This window comes from Squalius cephalus (assembly GCF_949319135.1).
Source record: "Squalius cephalus genome assembly, chromosome: 6".
NCBI lineage: Eukaryota > Metazoa > Chordata > Actinopteri > Cypriniformes > Leuciscidae > Squalius > Squalius cephalus.
In genome coordinates, this window is record NC_137127.1 from 46,389,233 (window position 1) to 46,410,996 (window position 21,764).

The following is a 21,764-nucleotide window of genomic DNA, read 5'->3' on the forward strand; positions in this document are numbered from 1 at the left end:
GCTGGAGAGGTCTCTAGTTAGGAGTAAAAAGATGGCAACAGAGAGGACGCGGCCACACACTTTTCAATGAAAATATGATGTAATGAAGTTAAATGATAACAAAGTTGATCAAATGATAAAAAAAGTTTAATCATCAAGGTATTCTTTTAGTAACTTACCTTTAAGAAATTTTACAGCAATGAAATGAAATGAAAGTAATAATTATATTTTTGGCGACTGGAAAAATGCCGCAGCGCACATGTGATGACTCGGGCCCTTCAGTCCACAGCAATAGCACTGACCACACCAAATATACAGTAGTAGCCAAAAGTGATGTGCAGAGGTTTAATGACCCTACAAGTTTGCTTAAACCATCAAATTATGAGGAAAATATTTTTATATTTAAATATTTTAAAATATGAGGGAAGAACAAAACACTAAACTTAGTGAAGGTATTTATCTGACAAAATTATTTCAAGTCACCTTTATTTCTACAGTGCTATTTACAATACAGATTGTTTCAAAGGAGCGCTACAGAGTTAACAGGAAAATACTGCAACAAAGTAGTGTCATTGTCTGGCTTAAGTAAGTTCAGTGTTGATTAATTTCTACCAGAAAGACTTGGGAGGCAAAATACCTAAACAAGTATACATTTATTAACAGCAGCAAGCAAGTATTGTGTTATAAAGTTCTTCGGCGTAGGCACCATCCATAGCTCGCAATCAGACCCCCGGGGAGGTATAGGACAGGGACCATCCTGGTGGTGGTGGGGAGTATGGAGGTGAATGTAGACGTCGGCATCTGCAAACTCAGACATGTGTAAGTATCAATCTTTTACAAGTATTAGAACATGATTGGATAGATGAGAAGGTAATAAGTGACGTAACAATTTAGTCTTCCTGGCAGAACTTACGCTAAAGCTTTCAATTCCATTGTAAAAAATCATTAGTTATCTATTTAGTTCACTGATTTCTCCAGAGCGGCTGTATAGATAAATGATGTCATCGTCCAGCTCAGTTCAGCTATCATACAATGGTGTCAATGCAGGCAGATCAGTAATATTGTTGAATATTAAGTGACAAAAAAGGGCAAACTACAGCTACAGGTTTTAGTAAAAAAAAAAAAAAAAAAAAATCATACATTGTCTGTCATTTATTAATATTTCATTGTCCTCTCTTGTTTTTTCATGTGTTCATAATTTCTTTGTATGACAGCCTGGCTAAAAAATATGTCTGTACAATTTGGAATGTTTCATTGTGTTATCACAAATAAACAATTGACTCCAGGCACAACTACACAATACGCTCCCAAAATCTTTAACACATTTTTAATACTATTTGAATAAAGGGTGAATCTGTCATTTTTCCGTTGCCTCACTTTTCCACAGGGGATTCAACAGCATCAATACTAATTTGTGATAACTTTACACAATGCAAAGCAATTAAAAAAAAAAAAAATACATTTAAATATTAAAGTTTTTTAAAGTCTTAATTAAATTATTTTATTATAATTACATTAATTACATCATGCTGCAGTGACCTCACCCTTGCAGGCTCACTATTGGCTGATTCAGTGGTTGAGGGCAGCCATTTTGGGTTGACATCATTGTAGTCCTTAGTTTACAAAGAAGTAAGACACATTGATGTGCTTTTTAATCATCCATGGGATGATCTCCACAAAACCCCTTTTCACATAGTAGTCCAGAACCTTCTGTGTGTCTGAATCACAGCATAACTGTTGCGCTTCACGTAATTTGCATTCATTTAAAAGATGTACCCTTCTACTGAAATGCTGGGAAGTATTTAAAAGAACAATATTTCATCACCGCTCCACCTCAGCGACAGGAGAAAAAGGAAAAGAGCACGTAAACGTTTGAAATGGGCCGTTACAGCAATACAATTTTAAATTGTATTAGGGCCTGTACAATTACATTAAAATATAAACCAAGCTTTGTTTACCTAATGTAAATAAGAAGCTGCATTAAATTATTTATGCTAATTTCCATAGTTTTAAAATGTCATCCATCATTTTGAGATAAAAATGGTTTGAAAAAACCATTTCAAGCGTGTCTAGCTTCCAATTTTTAAAGAGGAGATTTAAATAATCACATAATAAATAGGACATTATTTTTATATTATTAAATTAAATATGAATTTATCTGTATTATTCCAAGTACATTCAATTTTATTTACAGCAGACAATCATGCGACGGACCACGTTCCTGGGTTCGTAGGATCATAAAACTCGCTCCTCCAAATCGCCATCCGAATGCATGAGTTTTATCACTGAGGTGCGATGATGCAAATTCATTTTTACAGACGTCAACATGAGAAACAGTTACCGTCCGAATAGGGCTCTAGATACTTTTTTTTTTTTTTTTTTCTTAAAGGGATAGTTCACCCAAAAATGAAAATTGTCAATACTTCCTCACCCACAAGTTGTTCCTAACCTGTATGTTTTTCTTTCTTCTGTTGAACACATAAGAAGATATTTTAAAGAATGTTGGTAACCAAACAGTTGACAGTAGCCATTGACTTCAATAGTAGGAAATAAAAAATAAAAAAAAAGGTCAATGGGTGCCGTATATATAAATATATAAATGTATGAAGTTGCCTTTCTTCAGTTACTGGTAACTTGGACTGAATATGATGACAGAAGTATTGTTTGGTTTTCATTTCTGAATGAGTGTTTCTGTCCTGTCCTCTCTCTGCAGAACTGGGAGGTGAGCTATCAGCAGGACACACCAGTTGCACCACGGTTTGATATCAACGCCCCTGATCTGTACATTCCCGGTATGACTCCAGGCCATATTCTATAATAATAATAATAATAATAATAATATCTTTCAATTCATGAACTTTACTTTACTTTACTATTTAAAAATTCAAAGGACCTTATTATATATTCATGGGAAAGTGTACCGTCATGGAAATGTTCACTAAATGCATCTGTATGTGTTTGTTTGGCTCTGGCTCCGCAGTGATGGGTTTCATTACGTATGTCCTGGTTGCAGGACTGGCTCTGGGCACACAGAACCGGTAAGAGCCAGTTTTGCTCAGATACTGGGAGAATTCAACAGTGTGGGAATGGAATGCTTATGCCAAGGCTGTTAGTGGACAGATTAAACATTAAACATGTGAATATTATACTGGCTAAGACTTACCCCTTGAGCCCTTAACAAGAATTTCAATAACAGGAACTTTTGGCTCACTGATAAGTTTTTAGTTTTTCCATATCACCTTAATGAAATCTCAAATAATTAATTTATAAAATAAAATAACTATTATTATTCTTTGTTTATTACAATATTATATTTACATTTTCAAATTGATGTTCGTTCCATATTGTGCTGTATATCCCAGTGAAGAAAACAAATAGAGGGCGGGGCTTGATTTTTTTCCATGAGGAGTTGATTGGATGCTATTGGTGGATCTCATGTGAGTGACAGCTTGCCCCGCCCTCATCATTAGAGAAGAGCTGCAAGAGGATGGAAGATATTCTGATTCAAGATTACGAGGCACAAAAAAACAACAACAAAAAAAACAATGTGTAGATAAATAATTTATATTGAACACTGCAATATTATATATATTTTTGATTTCATGGAGGCTTTAAATATGTATCATTCCCTGTCCAGATGATCAAAAAGTCACAGTATGGACCTGAAGCTTCATTTATCAGATCTGTTGTCACGAGAGGAACTGTTTTGATGATGCAGGAGTTTCAGAGGGAAGGGTGTTAGCTCTTGACCTCCTGTTACTCATTGTTCTGCTTTTTTTTGTAATGACTTTTTTTTTTCTTTTTTTTTTGACCTAATTTTGCTTCTCTGTTCTTGTTTTCAGGTTTTCTCTAGCCTGGGAAAACCCAGACTACTTCCGGCGAATTTTAATTCTCTCTCCAGGATAGTCTGGAGAAGAGCCCATTCTATGGCGTCATTTTTTAGTCAAATGTCATGAGCGTGTAAGACATGCTCACGAGCACATTATGTTATTTCACGCGCGCAAAAATGAACCTTCAGCTGGCATGATAAAAGTACTCGCGCACAAATTCAACAACCGAGAGGTGTACAGGTAGCTGCGAGCGAGCGCCTGGCATACTCTCATAGGTTAACTCTGCTTGTACAGTGGAATCCTGCTCGCGCGCAGCGGGCTTCTGCTCGCAGAAGTCTGTTTTGCTCGCGCAGTGGATTTCTGCTCGCTCAGCTGATTTCTGCTCGCTCGAGTCTACATGACTTTTGACAATTTGGGGGCGGAAACCAAGGAGGGCACTGACCCTCTTATGATTGGTCACTTTCATCATGGAAAATCTTGGAAAATCTTGGGAAATCCTAACCCCGCCCACCTTCAGACGCAGCGCGCGTCACTCAGCTCGCTCTGCTACTCCGGCTATCTCTGTATATTTTAGACAACGAAATATGTGATAAAACACCTTACTAACTATTTTCGTTTTCATTTAAAGAAATCTTAAACATGATAGCCACACAAATGTGGTTCATGCAACGCGTATTGATTATATTCACTGCACATAACGTTTGCCTATTAAAAACAAAACAAAATATAAAACACAAACCTGCCTCTTTTCGTTTTAAATATAATATAAAAACATTAAACATTTTAATATGGTCCAGGCAATATGTGCATTTGTACTAAACAACAGATTTTGCAGTAAACAACATTACAGTTTTTAAATTTTTAAATACAATTATTACAATTTAAAATGACAAAACTCAACCCAGTCTCTTTTTGTTAAATTTCAGTTTTATCAATATTAGCCATTATAAAAGTATAAGTAAAAGGTATAAGAAGCTATACAAATAAAGCAAACAATTCAGTCAAACACACAAAGTCAGCGCTCTAGTAAAACCATACAACGGTAATGTTAAATAGCTTATAAAGTTATGAAACTTCCCCTCAGCCAAAACGATTGGCCAGGGAATAAATTATAGATTCACGAGACCAAAAATCGCCCGTTAGATATACACAAGACGAATTATATCTCATGTTTAACCACTACAGAGACGCCAGAGAAAGCGGCGAACGTCAGAACGACTATAGCCGAGGAAAGGCTGTTCCAGGCGGGGTACATGAGCGCCGAGCGCCCGGTCATCGTTGTATGGTTAGACAAGAGCGCTGACTTTGTATGTTTGACTGAATTGTTTGCTTTATTTGTATAGCTTCTTATACCTTTTACTTATACTTTTATAATGGCTAATATTGATAAAACTGAAATTTAACAAAAAGAGACTGGGTTGAGTTTTGTCATTTTAAATTGTAATAATTGTATTTAAAAATTTAAAAACTGTAATGTTGTTTACTGCAAAATCTGTTGTTTAGTACAAATGCACATATTGCCTGGACCATATTAAAATGTTTAATGTTTTTATATTATATTTAAAACGAAAAGAGGCAGGTTTGTGTTTTATATTTAGTTTTGTTTTTAATAGGCAAACGTTATGTGCAGTGAATATAATCAATACGCGTTGCATGAACCACATTTGTGTGGCTATCATGTTTAAGATTTCTTTAAATGAAAACGAAAAGAGTTAGTAAGGTGTTTTATCACATATTTCGTTGTCTAAAATATACAGAGATAGCCGGAGTAGCAGAGCGAGCTGAGTGACGCGCGCTGCGTCAGACGGTGGGCGGGGTTAGGATTTCCCAAGATTTTCCATGATGAAAGTGACCAATCATAAGAGGGTCAGTGCCCTCCTTGGTTTCCGCCCCCAAATTGTCAAAAGTCATGTAGACTCGAGCGAGCAGAAATCAGCTGAGCGAGCAGAAATCCACTGCGCGCGAGCAGGATTCCACTGTACAAGCAGAGTTAACCTATGAGAGTATGCCAGGCGCTCGCTCGCAGCTACCTGTACACCTCTCGGTTGTTGAATTTGTGCGCGAGTACTTTTATCATGCCAGCTGAAGGTTCATTTTTGCGCGCGTGAAATAACATAATGTGCTCGTGAGCATGTCTTACACGCTCATGACATTTGACTAAAAAATGACGCCATACCATTCAAACTCATTTCTGTGCCGCCGAAATCGCGGCACCAATCAGAAACGTTTGGGGAGGGATTTACATGATGACGACAGCGCAGCGACGCTGAAGGAGTTCTCACGCAGTGAAAAATATATCGCGGAGCAGAGAGGAGACTGACAACACGCTGGCAGACAGGACAGAGCAGGCTACTTTTCGGTTACGTTTGATATTAAACATATTAAACAAAGTCTCAGCTTTCAAATTTGGTAATTTTTTAAAAGAAATTTAAACAATAAATACCGTTTTGTTGCTCTTTAATGTGCCGTGACAGATCGCTGTAGAGCATCAGTTAAAGCTGTTCTCGTGAACCGATCATCTCTTCCTTCTAGTTAATTTATAGCCTCAAATAAACATGAACAAACATAAGAAGGAATGTTGTTTTAACCACGGAAAGGCGTCAATACACTCCGTTTTTCAAGTTCAAATCCTCATATGTTAAACTACTCTCCTGACTGCTTTGTCGGACAAAATGGCGGATGGCGAAGTATGATTGGTCAGATCACCTGTCAATCAAGCTGAGCTACGTCGGTTGGTGACGCCCCTTTGGAAATGATTTGTCTACATAGCTTCTCCAGACCCTTCACTCAGTTTCAACTGAGAAGGGTCTGGTTTTAACCGTTAACACTGACCTCACCACCATCGACCTGGTGGCCTTTTCTGGATACAAATATGTTGGGTGAGGACATTGGTTCTTTGTTTAGCCTAGATTCACCACAATATCATCATCTATCACGTATCTGCGGTCAAACCAATTCGGCTTGCATTTTGGACTCTAGGTGGTTCTATGGAGTAAAATTTGCTGCACAAGTACATATCCTTTAAAAATATATATATTTTAACTACAAATTGAAACGAAACTGAAAAATAAAGTGAAATGAAATTAGTTTGCATTTAATATTTAATTGTATATAATTGTGTATAGTTTCCCAGTATTGTCCTAATACTGGATATAACTAGTCTAGTTTACTCTAAAACTCATTAATTGCCAGCTTTATCATCTGTGTGCTTTTAAAAGAAAAGCATATTGACTTTGTATGGCTGTACAGTGCATTACTTTGAATAAATAGCAAAGAATGTAGATTTTCTGTGTAAATTCCTGCGGTGTGTTTCCTCAGGATGATCGTGGGAGTCGTGGCAGGACTTTTGTTTGGCCGGACGGGATATTACCTCACACTGCTGTGGTGCTGCGTCTCTATCTTTGTCTTTACGGTGTGTATTGAGAGATGGCTTCATATGCTGCTGTATTTTATAGTAAAGCCTTATATTCATCACTTTGCTGAAGTTCAAACGGCCAGTGGTCGTGTTTCTGTTTCTTGGTTTTAGTTCAGAAAAGCTGTCAAAAAATGTGCATTATTTGATGTTTTTGGCAAATTGGAAATTTAAAAAAAAGCATGACATTTTTATTAGCTTGATCAAAACACATTCACATGTTGCCTGCAACCTGATTTTTTTTTTAAGAAAGTAATACTTTTATTCAGCAAGGATCAATTAAATTGATCAACATTTAGAGTAAAGACATTTATAACATTACAAAATTTAAAAAATTTAATTTTACTTTCTATGCTTCACAGAATCCTGAAATATTTCTACAAAAATATGAACTGTTTTCAACATTGATAATAATCATAAATGTTTCTTGAGCATCAAATCATCATATTATGCTGATTTCTGAAGGATCATGTGACACTGAAGACTGGAGTAATGATGCTGAACATTCTGCTTTGATCACAGGAATAAATTACACTTTACTCTATATTCACATAGAAAACAGCTGTTTAAGTTGTAATAATGTTTCATTACTTTTGCTTTTTTTTTTTAAACAAAGAAATGCAGACTCTGTGAGCAGAAGAGACCTCTATCAAATGCATTACATTTACATTTAATCATTTAGCAGACGCTTTTATCCAAAGTGACTTACAACTGAGGAGAACGATAGAAGCAATCAGACCAGCAAGAGGGCAACAGTATACGAGTGCTGTAACAAGTCTCAGTTAGTCTAGTACAGTAAAAACTTGCGCATGAAACTACTACAATGGTACCTCAGCGTTTGTTGTTGGACACAACAAATGTGTCCCGAAGTCCTTGAGGTGTGGGAACCCTGGTTACAGTCTCATTTAGGATCTGACCTGTGAAGGTTCTGTAACGCCTCCTGATCTTCCTTCTGTTTCGCTGACAGATTCGGACTCTACGGTTAAAGATCCTGTCTGAGGCCGCCGCGGAGGGACGGTTAGTGCGAGGAGCCAAAAACCAGCTGCGAATGTACCTGACCATGGCCATCGCTGCAGCACAGCCCGTGTTCATGTACTGGCTGACCTTCCACCTGGTCAGATAAGAGGACCCGTTGAGGAACGGTCACGAACAAAAGCTCCTCGTCTGTAGAGACATACGCCTATTTGCACACATGTAATAATAAACCAATGGACACGTGTTGTGCAGCCTCATCATAGCACAATATGAATTATCTGAACTGTAATTGCCCAGCTGTCTTTTGTATGTTTTTGGTTTGTACATTTCTAGGAGTTTTTGTTGGGTTTTGTTTTGTATAATGTACAGTGTAATTGTATTTTATTTTTTTAATGTCAATGTCTTTCTTTGCAAACAAAGGGTGTTGTCCGGATGCTTTGACTGTGCAGATTTCCTGTCATGGTAACCACAAACCGTGTGTGTGTGTGTGTGTGTGTGTGTGTGTGTGTGTGTGTGTGTGTGTGTGTGTGTGTGGATTGCTTCTAAACTAGTAAAGCGCTCTTTCTTGTTGCCACTCTAACAGATGCAGAGAGTCTTAAGGTCAGACAGCCTTCATGCTTAATGCAGGTTTTTACATAACAAACTTGCTTCAGACATTTCAGGGTCAATTGCAGTTTTTTCTTTCATAAATTGTACAGGAAATAAACATGCTCTCAGGAGTTTTGAATGCAAAGCTAGTTTGAATATTACTGTGGGTTATAGAAGTTATTTTAATAATGAATAAATGTGAAAAAACAAAAAAACTATTTTAATCAATTTAACTTAGATTTCAAGCGTACTAGTTTGACGTTAATCTGTCACAACGTTAGCATGATCATAACCTCCCTGTGTCTTCACAGTGTGATACCGCAACAGAAACCAGTGGTAAAGGGTGATAACACTGATGTGTTGAAACATAAGCAGTTGGGATATTAATGTCAGCATGTTACCCTGAAAAGTTTTGTTAGGATCGCCAAACAGTCCTTGAATGAGAAAAGACAAAGAAATTATTTATTGAATTCATCAATGAATGAATTATGGAGATAAAAAAAAAAAGAGGTATCCAAAAATCCCCACTGTCAGCAAAACGAAAGAGGACTTCTGAAGCTGGCTTTATCCAATGTTTATTGCGCGAGTTTATATTTACCTAACTTTTTTAAAGGCTGCATTGCCTATTTAAACATAACATTTCAGAAAAGGTCTAACACAAACCAGTTGTCTTAATGTAACATGATTAATCTACCGGGGAAAGAATGCGGATATCTTTTAGTTAAAAATTTCACCCTGTTAATCTGTGTTCAGTAGAGATCAGTAACGACCGTGAAGAATTTTCCTTCCAAGTAATACCTCCATTTTTCCATTTGTAAAGCCCAATTTAGTTTCGATCGCATTTGGCACGTGCGCATTATCCAGTGGACCTTGAAAAGAACGGTCTATTAGTTCGCAAACAAAATTGACCTCATGCAGAGTGTCCACTCAGGTTTCTCCAGACGGCATCTGTTCATTTGTTTTGTTTTGTTTTAAAATACTTTATTAATCTTTTTTTTTTTTTTTTTACTGACATGAAACCAGTGAAAGTTCTTCACAACAATAATTTAGTCCTTAATGAATCCACAGTCCTGCAGAACTTTAGAAACAGCAGGTATTAGATCTTTGGCATAGTCATTTAGACGATCATCTCTTACAAGGTCTGTTTTTGTTGGGTATGAAAATTTCATGTGGTACATGCGAGCGATGGAGTTCTTCACTCTTACTGTGTAGGGTCGAAGTTTCACAGTTTGCAGCAGGCCATGTACAGTAGCCTGCAGAACTAGCCGAGGACTCACTATAATCTTGTAATTGTCGTAACTATTAGGAATTCGCTCTATACACTTTAAAATATTCGTTCCCTGTACATTTTCCCATTTGTTTTGTTCATAATCAGCTTTTGCGGTGCAAGGGAATATATTATTATCAAACTCAAAGCCCACATTAGTGCCGTACGTCTTCTCAAGCTCAGGCAACAGATCCGTCCAGTTCTTCACCTTGAGAGGCAGAATGAACTCATCCATGTCATGTAGAGCCACATAGTGACTTTGGTACATGTAACGATAAACACAGTCATTAAGTGCAGGAATTTGCCCGTAGTAATACAGCTGACCGGGTGATAAATCCTTCCTCCAGCCACTAGACACATTGATGTGCTTTTTAATCGTCCATGGGATGATCTCCACAAATCCTCTTTTCACATAGTAGTCCAGAACCTTCTGTGTGTCTGAATCACAGCTGGTTTTATATATCACCACCCTTTGAGCACCAAGCAGTCTGAACATCTCCATCGCCTGGACTAAACCCAGCACATTCTTGTAGTCATACATGACAGAGATGCAGACTGTAAATGAATACGGGAAGACTGCTGGAACGTCTCTGTTTCTAATGGGTTGGAAGGATGTTATGCTGTTCGAGATCTCACTGGCTGTTAACGCAACATGCGTCGGTGTCGAACACGAGCTATCGATTTGGCATGTGATAGTAGCAGTGCTGTACTCAAAACCAAAGTGGTCGGAGTGAATTGTGTATTCGGCAGGTGAAGTCACGTTCCTCCCTTCACAGCACATCACACACCTGTACGTCACCTTCTCATCACGGAGAACGATGGCAATCATCTTTATCTCTTTATCTCTGAAACGATGATCCATATAAGAGCCGGTCACATATGTGTGAAGGTTCCCGACTTTAATCCCAGGACCGTCCTTCACTTGAACACCACATGCTTCAGGACCATCCTTAACTTGAACGCCAAATGCTTCAGGACCGTCCTTCACTTGAGCGCCACATGCTTCAGGACCGTCCTTCACTTGAACGTCAAATGCTTCAGGACCGTCCTTCACTTGAACGTCCTTAATGAATCCACAGTCTTGCAGAACTTTAGAAACAGCAGGTATAAGATCTTCGGCATAGTCATTCAGATGATCATCTCTTATAAGGTTTGTGTTTGTTGGGTATGAAAATTTCATGTGGTACATGCGAGCGATGGAGTTCTTCACTCTTACTGTGTAGGGTCGAGGTTTCACAGATTCCAGCAGGCCATGTACAGTAGCCTTCAGAACTAGCCGAGGACTCACTATAATCTTGTAATTGTTGAAACTATTGGGGAAATTGGGTTCTCGATCTATACACTTTAAAATATTCGTTCCCCGTACATTTTTCCATTCGTTTTGTTCATAATCAGCTTTTGCAGTGCAAGGGAATATATTGTTCTCAAACTCAAAGCCCACATTAGTGCCGTACGTTTTCTCAAGCTCAGGCAACAGATCCGTCCAGTTCTTCACCTTGAGAGGCAGAATGAACTCATCCATGTTATGCAGAGCCACATAGCGACTTTGGTACATGTAACGATAAACACAGTCATTAAGTGCAGGAATTTGCCCGTAGTATTGCAGCTGACCGGGTGATAAATTCTTCCTCCAGCCACTAGACACATTGATGTGCTTTTTAATCGTCCATGGGATGATCTCCACAAATCCTCTTTTCACATAGTAGTCCAGAACCTTCTGTGTGTCTGAATCACAGCTGGTTTTATATATCACCACCCTTTGAGCACCAAGCAGTCTGAACATCTCCATCGCCTGGACTAAACCCAGCACATTCTTGTAGTCATACATGACAGAGATGCAGACTGTAAATGAATACGGGAAGACTGCTGGAACATCTCTGTTTCTAATGGGTTGGAAGGATGTTATGCTGTTCGAGATCTCACTGGCTGTTAACGCAACATGCGTCGGTGTCGAACACGAGCTATCGATTTGGCATGTGATAGTAGCAGTGCCGTACTCAAAACCAAAGTGGTCGTAGTGAATTGTGTATTCGGCAGGTGAAGTCACGTTCCTCCCTTCACAGCACATCACACACCTGTACGTCACCTTCTCATCACGGAGAACGATGGCAATCATCTTTATCTCTTTATCTCCGAAACGATGATCCATATAAGAGCCGGTCACATATGTGTGAAGGTTCCCGACTTTAATCCCAGGACCGTCCTTCACTTGAACACCACATGCTTCAGGACCATCCTTAACTTGAACGCCAAATGCTTCAGGACCGTCCTTCACTTGAACGTCAAATGCTTTTGAAATGACCAAAAAAAAGATCACCAGTATAATCCTCATTTTAAAAGCGATTGCTTCTGATTCACTCTTCAGTTAGTCATATTCCATCAGGTTTCCCTAGGGAAAAGAAAGAAAACACACATTTTATGGTTGTCTCTAATAAAGCTTTTGGCTTTAATGGACAAATGCACTTGTGGCTGGGATGTGAACTCTTGCACATAATAACCACAACACAAGAAGTCAGACTCAAAGACACACATTTTTGTATTGTTTTACTTTTTTTAAAATGAGCTGAAGCAACACAATTATTGAATATTTTGTCACAATTTAATTTCATTGAGTTCAGTACACTTCCATAAGTGTTGGGACTCATGAAACATGAACTAACACTCAGCAGTGCATTTGCATGCTTTGCATAGGATTGAACTAGGAGGGTAAGTGTTGAAACTGGGTTATATTTAAGTGTTTTTGAGTGTTTGCGGTTAGGTTGTGGGATTAATAATAGATTATTTTTATGTTATGAAATGATTAGCCACATACACGCCAAACTGCACTCAGATGTGAAAATGTATAACACTACTATCTTGTCTATATTGCTTTATAGTAAACTTTATTGCTGATTAAGTGCTTTGTGTGTGTGTGTGTGTGTGTGTGTATACAGGTGCTGGTCATAAAATTAGAATATCATCAAAAAGCTGATTTATTTCAAGAATTCAACTTAACAGGTGAAACTAATATATTATATAGACTCATTACATGCAAAGTGAGATATTTCAAGCCTTTATTTGTTATAATTTTGATGATTATGGCTTACAGCTTATGAAACCCACGAAATCAAAATCCCAGAAAATTAGAATATTACATGAAATCACACAGTAATTACACAGTGATACCATGGTCATTGAACCAGGTTTTGGTTCTTTTGGCAGTGTGGGCAGGTGCAAATCCTGCTGGAAAATGAAGGAAGCATGAAGTGCTCTGGAAATGTCCTGATAGACGGCTGCGTTGACTCTGGATTTAATAAAGCACAGTGGACCAAAGTCCTCTTTTCTGATGAGAGCAAATTTTGCATATCATTTGGAAACCAAGGTCCCAGAGTCTGGAGGAAGAATGGAGAGGCACACAATCCAAGATGCTTGAAGTCCAGTGTGAAGTTTCCACAGTCTGTGTTGGTTTGGGGAGCCATGTCATCGGCTGGTGTTGGTCCACTGTGCTGTCCACTCAACGCAGCCGTCTACCAGGACATTTCCAGAGCACTTCATGCTTCCTTCAGCAGACAAGCTTTATGGAGATGCTGACTTCATTTTCCAGCAGGATTTGCACCTGCCCACACTGCCAAAATAACCAAAACCTGGTTCAATGACCATGGTATCACTGTGTAATTACTGTGTGATTTCATGTAATATTCTAATTTTCTGAGATTTTGATTTTGTGGGTTTCATAAGCTGTAAGCAATAATCATCAAAATTATAACAAATAAAGGCTTGAAATATCTCACTTTGCATGTAATGTGTCTATATAATATATTAGTTTCACATGTTAAGTTGAATTCTTGAAATAAATCAACTTTTTGACGATATTCTAATTTTATGACCAGCACCTGTATGTATGTATGTATAGATATTGTGTATATGTATGTATATATTCTGAGATAACAACCGGCTGGATGCACATTATCCTTTATACATAAGGGATAATGTACATCCAGCCGGTTGTTATCTGAGAATAATATTTGCAAGCAAGGATCAAAGAGACCAAAGGCATGGAAGGAGAGCAAGGAGCCATGGCAGAGGGGCCCGAGGAAGAGGAGTCCGAGGAAGAGAAGTCCGAGGGAGATGAATCCGAGGAAGAGGAGTCCGAGGGAGATGAGTCCGAGGAAGAGGAGTCCGAGGAAGATGAGTCCGAGGAAGAGAAGTCCGAGGAAGATGAGTCCGAGGAAGAGAAGTCCGAGGGAGATGAGTCCGAGGAAGAGAAGTTCAAGTGAGAGAAGTCCGAGGAAGAGGAGTCCGAGGAAGAGGAGTCCAAGGAAGAGAAGTCCGAGGGAGATGAGTCCGAGGAAGAGGAGTCCGAGGAAGATGAGTCCGAGGAAGAGAAGTCCGAGGAAGATGAGTCGATGAGGAAGATGAGTCAGAGGAAGAGGAGTCCGAGGGAGATGAGTCCGAGGAAGAGGAGTCCGAGGAAGAGAAGTCCGAGGGAGAGAAGTCCGAGGAAGAGAAGTCTGAGGAAGATGAGTCAGAGGAAGAGGAGTCCGAGGAAGATGAGTCCGAGGAAGAGGAGTCCGAGAAAGATGAGTCCGAGGAAGAGAAGTCCGAGGAAGAGAAGTCCGAGTAGGAGGAGTCCGAGGAAGAGAAGTCCGAGGAAGAGGAGTCCGAGGAAGATGAGTCAGAGGAAGATGAGTCCGAGGAAGAGAAGTCCGAGGAAGATGAGTAATAGGAAGATGAGTCATAGGAAGATGAGTCCGAGGAGGAGGAGTCAGAGGTAGAGGAGTTTGCATGCGTGGTGAAGGAGCCGCAGCAAGAGGACAAACTAGAGCTCAAGTTTCAAATTCAATTTGAGCAACAATTATTGACCATGTTATCAGTCATGGCTTGTCCTTTAGAGAGGCTGAACAAAGGTTCCAGCCCATTCTGAGTCGGAGCACTGTGGCATCCATTGAAAGGCTTTTTTTGGAATGAGAACAGGTAAGTCACAATGTTACTGTATACCACTGTGTATTTCAGCTTTTAGCAGAACAAACTGTGTCTACAGTAATGCAGACGTTTCATCAATCCCATTTATGTGACTGTCATAATGTCTATTTTGAAATGCTTTTTGCTATTACTTTATAGAATTCACACACTACCACACACTGGTGGCAGAGGAAAGATCTTTAGTGTTGAACAGGAGTCTGCCATTGTTGATATGGTTTGAGGCTGAAGGGGCACATCACAGATTAATTTAACTGGATGAAGCCGGCTTCAAACTCTGTAAAGTGAGACAATACAGAATGGAGGTATTTCCTTTGGTGCCGTGCTCCCCCTCGTAAAGATTGCAGACCGGCTCGTCTCACTCAGCAGCCTCCAAGGCAAGACCTCAGGATCATCATCTCTAAAAAGATGAAGTCCTGATGGTCTTGCGCCCAGCCCTGTGGGGATAGCCCCCGTTGGGACGGGGCGCACAAAACATTTTCTCGCCCCTTCCCGATATTCCCACGAAACCTCTGTACCATCCAACATCCCCTCAATGGGAAGTATCAAAACATTTCAGAGAGTCTGGCAGCCTGGAAACTTCTGCCAGGCATTTCTGCGTGGGTGCTAAGCACAGTAGAAATAGGATACAGAATCCAATTTATTCGCCATCCTCCGCGTTTCAACGACGTGGTCTCCACTTCCGTGAAGCCAGAGCTGGCGCATGTACTGTCACAAGAGCTACAATCTCTTCTGGTCAGAGAAGCCATAGAACATGTTCCTCTTCCAGAGGAACCGTACAGTCAAAGCGCTCAAGTTCAAGATGTTAACTGTCAAGACGATCGTGTCGCAAATTCAACATCACGATTGGTTCGTCATGATCGATCTCAAGGACTCATACTTTCATATGTAAATATTGCCACAACACAGGAGGTTCCTGAGGTTCGCTTTCAGGGGCGAAGTGTTCCAATTTCGGGTTCTTCTGTTCGGCCTAGCCTTGTCACCCCGCACATACACATACGTCATTGCAACTCCAGTGCATTCGCATTTAGAATTACATAGACGACTGGCTAATACTAGCTCAGTCGCAAGAGCTGGAACTTCAACACAGAAATATCGTGTTACCTCATCTAGTTTCTCTGGGGTTGAGACTTAACGCCAAGAAAAACGTTCTCTCTCCTGCCCAGAGAACTAATTACTTGGGGATCGTATGGGATTCGATCATGATGCTGGCACAACTGTCTCCCGCTTGAATTGAGACCATTCAGCATACCCTGAGCAAAGTCAGGCTAGGCCAAGATTGCACTGTTCGTCAGTATCAGAGAATGTTAGGTCTCATGGCTTCAGCATCCACGGTGATCCCTTTGGGCCTGTTGCACATGAGATTGTCCCAGTTGTGGCTCAAAGCCAGGGGATTTCATCCAAGGGCCAATCCCCAAAGGCAAATAAGGGTTAGTGGCTTTATACCCTCTCTATGTGGCTCAGACCCTGGTTCCTCGCCTTGGGTCCCACTCTAGGGGCGCCTCCCTGTTGGCCTGGGAAGCAGTCTTGTGGTCGTCCAGCCCAAGGGGAATGGGAGGGTCATCAGCTCGAATGGCACATCAACTGCCTCGGGTTGATGGCTGAATTTCTGGCCCTGAAGTACTTCCTATATTAACAATCTATATTGTATATGTGTATATACAAGACAAGTCAGAAGGTCAACTTTATTTCTAAAGCGATGTGTGTGTGTGTGTGTGTGTGTATGAATGTATATATATATATATATATATATATATATATATATATATATATATATATATATATATATATAATTTTATTTACAGTATTACCAGAAATAATTTCTTTCTCAAAACACTTGTTTGAGTTTTGGTTTCTAAGCGATCAATTTGTGTATAAGTGTACGATAGGTAATCGGTAAATGAATGTGGCATTTACAGTTTTTCTGAATTGCTAAAACGCTAAACCCCATTCTCTGAACCAAATTCTCAAAAGCTTAAACAAATTTGTTGAATAAATCACTCTTTCTGTAAAACATTAAACAAGTTCAGGTAGTTAAAACACTGTTTGCAAATCTCACAAACTCTTTTTGCAAAACTCTGAACACATTCTCTCTCACTAAAACACATTTCGCACCGTGATGCACTTATGTATCAAAACACTAAACACAGGCAGGCAAAAGTTAAACACAACCACAACACAGTTGTCATCATTTACACACAACAACTCAAAATTGTTCACACTTATTTCTAATGATGTGACCAAACCAACTGTACATAATAGTCAGTTCAGAATGCCAAAACTGACTCAAAATGTGGCACTGAATGTTGAAACCAATAATGGATGGAAACAATATACCTGTAAGAGGGAGAGGAGGAAGGGTATGTGTAAGAGGTGGTGGATGAGGAGGAAGAGGACGAGGACGAGGTGTGGAGAATGTTGTCAAGGCTGGATCTGCTTTAGTGTTTTTCCCTTTGCCTGCAGAGATGACATTGTCTGTGATGTGGACAAAATCCTCAGTCTGAACCTAACATGAAGACATAATGCTGAAGCAGAATAAAATCTCTCTCACTGATCTTGATTTTGCAGTTGCACAACTCTTCTAAGTGTACTTTACTGTAACATGCTTCACATTTAGAGTTTTTTTTACTGTAACCTTTTTGACTTTTGCAGTTGGGTCACTGTATTTTCACCGTTGTTGAGATTCATATGCCGATTCTTGATGTCTGTGTGTGTCTGTAAGATACAGTAGTTCAAACATTTATTGAGCACAATGTTTTTAAAATACTTTATATTATCACAACAATGATGGATCACATGCTGTAGAATCATAGGGCTACTACAATCAGTAATGTAAAATTAATGACCCATATAATCAAAGTTAAGACTCTATATGAGCTTAGTGAATCAGTTTACTACATGGTGATTATGTCATCATCAACACATAACCAACATTACCTGATTCATTTTATCTCTGATTTTCTTGCCATAACCAACGTGTCTTATAAACACAGAGTTACAGCAGCCAGATAAAAACTAATGTTAGAAAGTCAAGGGTCAGGAGCCCAACTAAAGCAAACACTGATCACCATCATGGTGACTTCAAATCAAGCAATAAATCATCAACATCTAAACCTCTGTTACTTCTCAAACAGAACTGTAGACATCTGACAGAAATAAAGTCATTCTGGTTAGTAATAAGTGAAGCTGGTAACGCTGTTTGTGGAGTTGCTTAATCCTCTGATGAGATCTAGAGATTTAAAGTTTTTTATCTTCAGTTGATTTCATCTAAGGCTGTGGCTGAAGTCAGTTGTAGTTGTTGTGTTTCTGCTCGTCTCTTCTCTTCACCGCACATTTAAGTCCTGCTGATGTTTATTTTTTTTAGCCGTAAATTCAAGTTCAAAGTAAGGCTACTACTAGGTTTTTTTTACATTGTGGTTTTTTTTTTCCCGTAAATTTAAGTCCTGTAAAACATAAAAGGTTGCCACCATATTTTTTATGGTAAAATACTGGCAACCACAGTTGTTATTTTACCATAAATTTCACAGTTTTTTTTAACAGTGTACTAAAACATACTAAGATACTAATGATTTGCATAACTGTACAACAGTTTTGTTTATTTCCCCCAAATAAATGATTATGTGTTCCCTTCTGTCATTACCAAAACAATGATGGCATGTTTCAGTCATGACTATTTCGGTAGTGACAATTTAAGATACTTTTGAGCCTAGTTCAAAGATGATAACCAGCACATGGTTACCTAGCACAGTTCTGAACAGTTGCACACACATAAAAACTAAAATTTATGGAATTACACTCAAAAAAGTTTGCTTAATTGCAGAAAAAAGGTGTTTGGTAGTGACGTTCCTTAAAGTTACACATAGATTTTCAGTCTTTTTAACCCATTTCCCTCAAAATTATTGTACCTACCTATAATGAAAGAGATGCTATGAGAGAGAGGCACACAATAATATTTCTTGATCAAAAATATAGGGGTGTGGTTAAAATCAGTCTCAGCCAATAGACTAAAACACACACTGTTTTGGTAGTGACATGAAAATGTGGGACACATTTTTTTTTTTTACATACATTTTCATGATTTAAAAATAAAATATAACTTTACTTTTTAAAAGAAATCAAAAAGATATTTTTAAAAACAACAATGGAAAAAACTGAAAAAAATATATTTCAATATCATTTTCACATGATATATATTTTTTATCTCAGCCAGTGAGACGATTTTATATATATTAAGCTTACTTATATTTAAAATATTATTGTGGGATTCAATAGATAATAGAAGGATCTTAGTAAACATCTAAAATTTGAATACTTAAATGCTTTTTAAATGTGTTTTTTGGTTGTCGGAGATGGTTATAGAATGGCTCATATACATAAATATATATGTCAATTTCACTACAAACATCCGTTTTCAACAAACGGTTTCATGTGCCATGATAATATATATATATAAACAGAAATTCAAGGGGGTAAAAATTCTTACTCTCTTTTTCTAAACAGAGTTTTGATTTCTAAGTGATCAATTTATGTATAAGTGTTTTCACACGTGATCATTGGCTGTAGGTCATCAGTAAAAAAAAAAAAAAACACGTTAAAATCTAATTGTTCATTGTTTGTTCATGTTAGTTAACAGTCCATTCCGGGGACATCCCCAGAAGCTGAGCTTCATCTGTCATTGAAGGGATAGTTCACCCAAAATTGAAAATTCTGTCAGAATTTACTCATCCTCAAGTTGTTTCGAACCTGTATGAATTTCTTTCTTCCTCTGATCACAAAAGAAGATATTCTGAAGAATGTCGGTTATCATCAAATATTATATTATGTATTATTATCATCAAAATATTATCATCAAAATATTGTTGAAGAACTGATAAACATTCTTCAAAAATAAAAACACAGTTCATAATCATTTAAGATCTTCACATATGACTTTCTGAAATGGTTTAATTTAACCAGAAACACCTGGCACGAGTTTTCAACAAACTGTCTTTGCTCTGATCTGTTGTGCAACATAAGCAATGACTCAACTATTTGTCAAAGACAAGCAAAAAAAAAAAAAAAAAGTTTGCTCCCTGTCCTCATCAAACCTAAATAAGCTAATGATCAACTGATTTGAACTATAATTTATTGTAAAATAAGTACTGAATAGCCTATAGGCCTTCTTTTATTGTCAGAAAAGTGATCATTATCCAGTGTATTTTCATATTTGGGGTCAAAAAAAAAAAAAAAGGTAGTGCTTCACCACTATACTGTGAACAACAGTCAGAGAATGTCATTGAAAATGCTAACATTTACTCTGGTTTTATGGTCTCTGACTCTGAGAAACATAATAAATATATAATGTTTCTTTTTAAGAATGTTATGTAGCAATAAGGTACTCGAGGCAGTGCTGTGCCTAAGACACGGCTGAAGGGCGCTACGCGATTACGTAGATTAACTTACTTCTCATTTCAAAAACAACTTTTGAACACAAAATACGTCTCTTCTCATTTTTCACTACTTATGAGCCACAAGATAAATATTAAGAAAATAATTGCCTACCGTTATCAGCACGCTGAAGTAGATTCAGCTCTCATCGTCTCTGAAAGGCCTTGTCCCAAATGGCACACTCCGGACTTGTGGACTTCCTCAGAGTCCACACTTTGGTGACGTCATGTAGTGCAGACCTATAGGGCCCTTGGCACGAGTCCATGAGGGCGCATTGAGAGGTATTTTTGGGACAGACTCGATCGTCACGCTGGAAATAACGGTCTGGTTGTTGTTGGACAGGAGAAATCACATTTTTGCGCTCCGACATCTTATCTCCATGTCCACTACACAGCCTAATTTTACAGTTCTATAGTTTGATATTGTGTATGCCACCTGGGCATTAGACAATAGATACATCATGCTTATTTAAATGATGTATACAGTTGTACATAATGTTCCATTTTAACTAAGATTACAATTTTAACATATAATGAAAATGTGCATGCATTTCAGAAGAATTTACAGGTTTCAATATTGATTCTATGTTTACAAATGACTTAGTAAAGCCCTGACGTTCGGCTCTATTTATTTAATGAATCATAATGCGATCGTATTATTCAACACGCTATTATTATGTTTCAGACATCAACCACTGGTCGATGACCATAATGTTTGCATAAACTGTAGGTAACAACTGGTAAAATGTACATCTAGGTCATAAAAAACGTAATATTTTCTTCTCAGCATGTTAACAATTGTCCGTGAGCGAAATCTCCTCCCATCCGCTGTCTGATTGGCCTTTCGCAAGGATTCCTGGGTAGTTAAAGTGTGTGGAGCCTGCATCTATGCAGAAGACCGCTTCAAGGGTACAAACGGGGCGCTGCTGAGCGCACTTCAGAGCGTTAAAATGCTGAATGGGACGGCCTGCGGACTCGTAGACTCAGCGAGCAAGCGCAATTTAAGTCCACGAGACCGAAAGTCCACATGAAGTGCGCCATTAGTTCAGTGTTAGAAGTTTTTACTTTCACTTTTTGTAGTCAGGGATTAGCAGTAGGCTATTTATGATACATAAATATATATATATGGGTATATTCAGTGTCACTAAAAAATACTGTGCATTATAACATTAAAACATTATAAACTAGTTCTACTAACAAATGCATGTAATGCTCAAGTAAAGGCTTATTGCACTATATTTCACTGATCAGAAAAATAATTTACAATCATACATTACTACACATCACACTTAACCCTCTGATGGTCCGCGGGGTCTTTTTGACCCGCA

General features: G+C 38.4%; 2 protein-coding genes across 6 annotated transcripts; one reads left to right on the top strand and one right to left on the bottom strand.

Annotated features, from left to right (window-relative positions):
* Positions 1-754: 754 nt before the first annotated feature.
* On the top strand, positions 755-9,525 carry LOC307159900 (protein YIF1B-like; the record flags this gene model as incomplete). The annotated part of the gene is made up of 7 exons (XM_079873598.1): positions 755-760; positions 2,693-2,771; positions 2,960-3,017; positions 4,995-5,017; positions 6,601-6,688; positions 7,128-7,221; positions 8,189-9,525. 7 exons carry the CDS (start codon positions 755-757, stop codon positions 8,342-8,344), a joined length of 504 nt encoding a protein of 167 aa, XP_079729724.1. The 3' UTR covers positions 8,345-9,525.
* On the bottom strand, positions 8,778-20,878 carry LOC307159766 (uncharacterized protein). 5 transcript variants are annotated; one of them, XM_079873349.1, is made up of 4 exons: positions 20,552-20,878; positions 17,646-17,725; positions 17,348-17,467; positions 8,778-12,440 (listed from the first exon to the last, which is right to left on the bottom strand). In XM_079873349.1, exon 4 carries the CDS (start codon positions 12,381-12,383, stop codon positions 9,831-9,833), a length of 2,553 nt encoding a protein of 850 aa, XP_079729475.1. In that variant the 5' UTR covers positions 12,384-12,440; positions 17,348-17,467; positions 17,646-17,725; positions 20,552-20,878; the 3' UTR covers positions 8,778-9,830. The 5 variants fall into 5 exon arrangements, with proteins under 5 accessions (XP_079729475.1, XP_079729477.1, XP_079729476.1 ...); XM_079873351.1 differs by having other exon boundaries at positions 17,348-17,485; XM_079873350.1 differs by having other exon boundaries at positions 17,348-17,516.
* Positions 20,879-21,764: the final 886 nt, after the last annotated feature.

Coding starts and splice junctions, on each gene's coding strand:
- LOC307159766 (XM_079873348.1), bottom strand. CDS start 12,383: ATGAGGATTATACTGGTGATCTTTTTTTTGGTCATTTCAAAAGCATTT.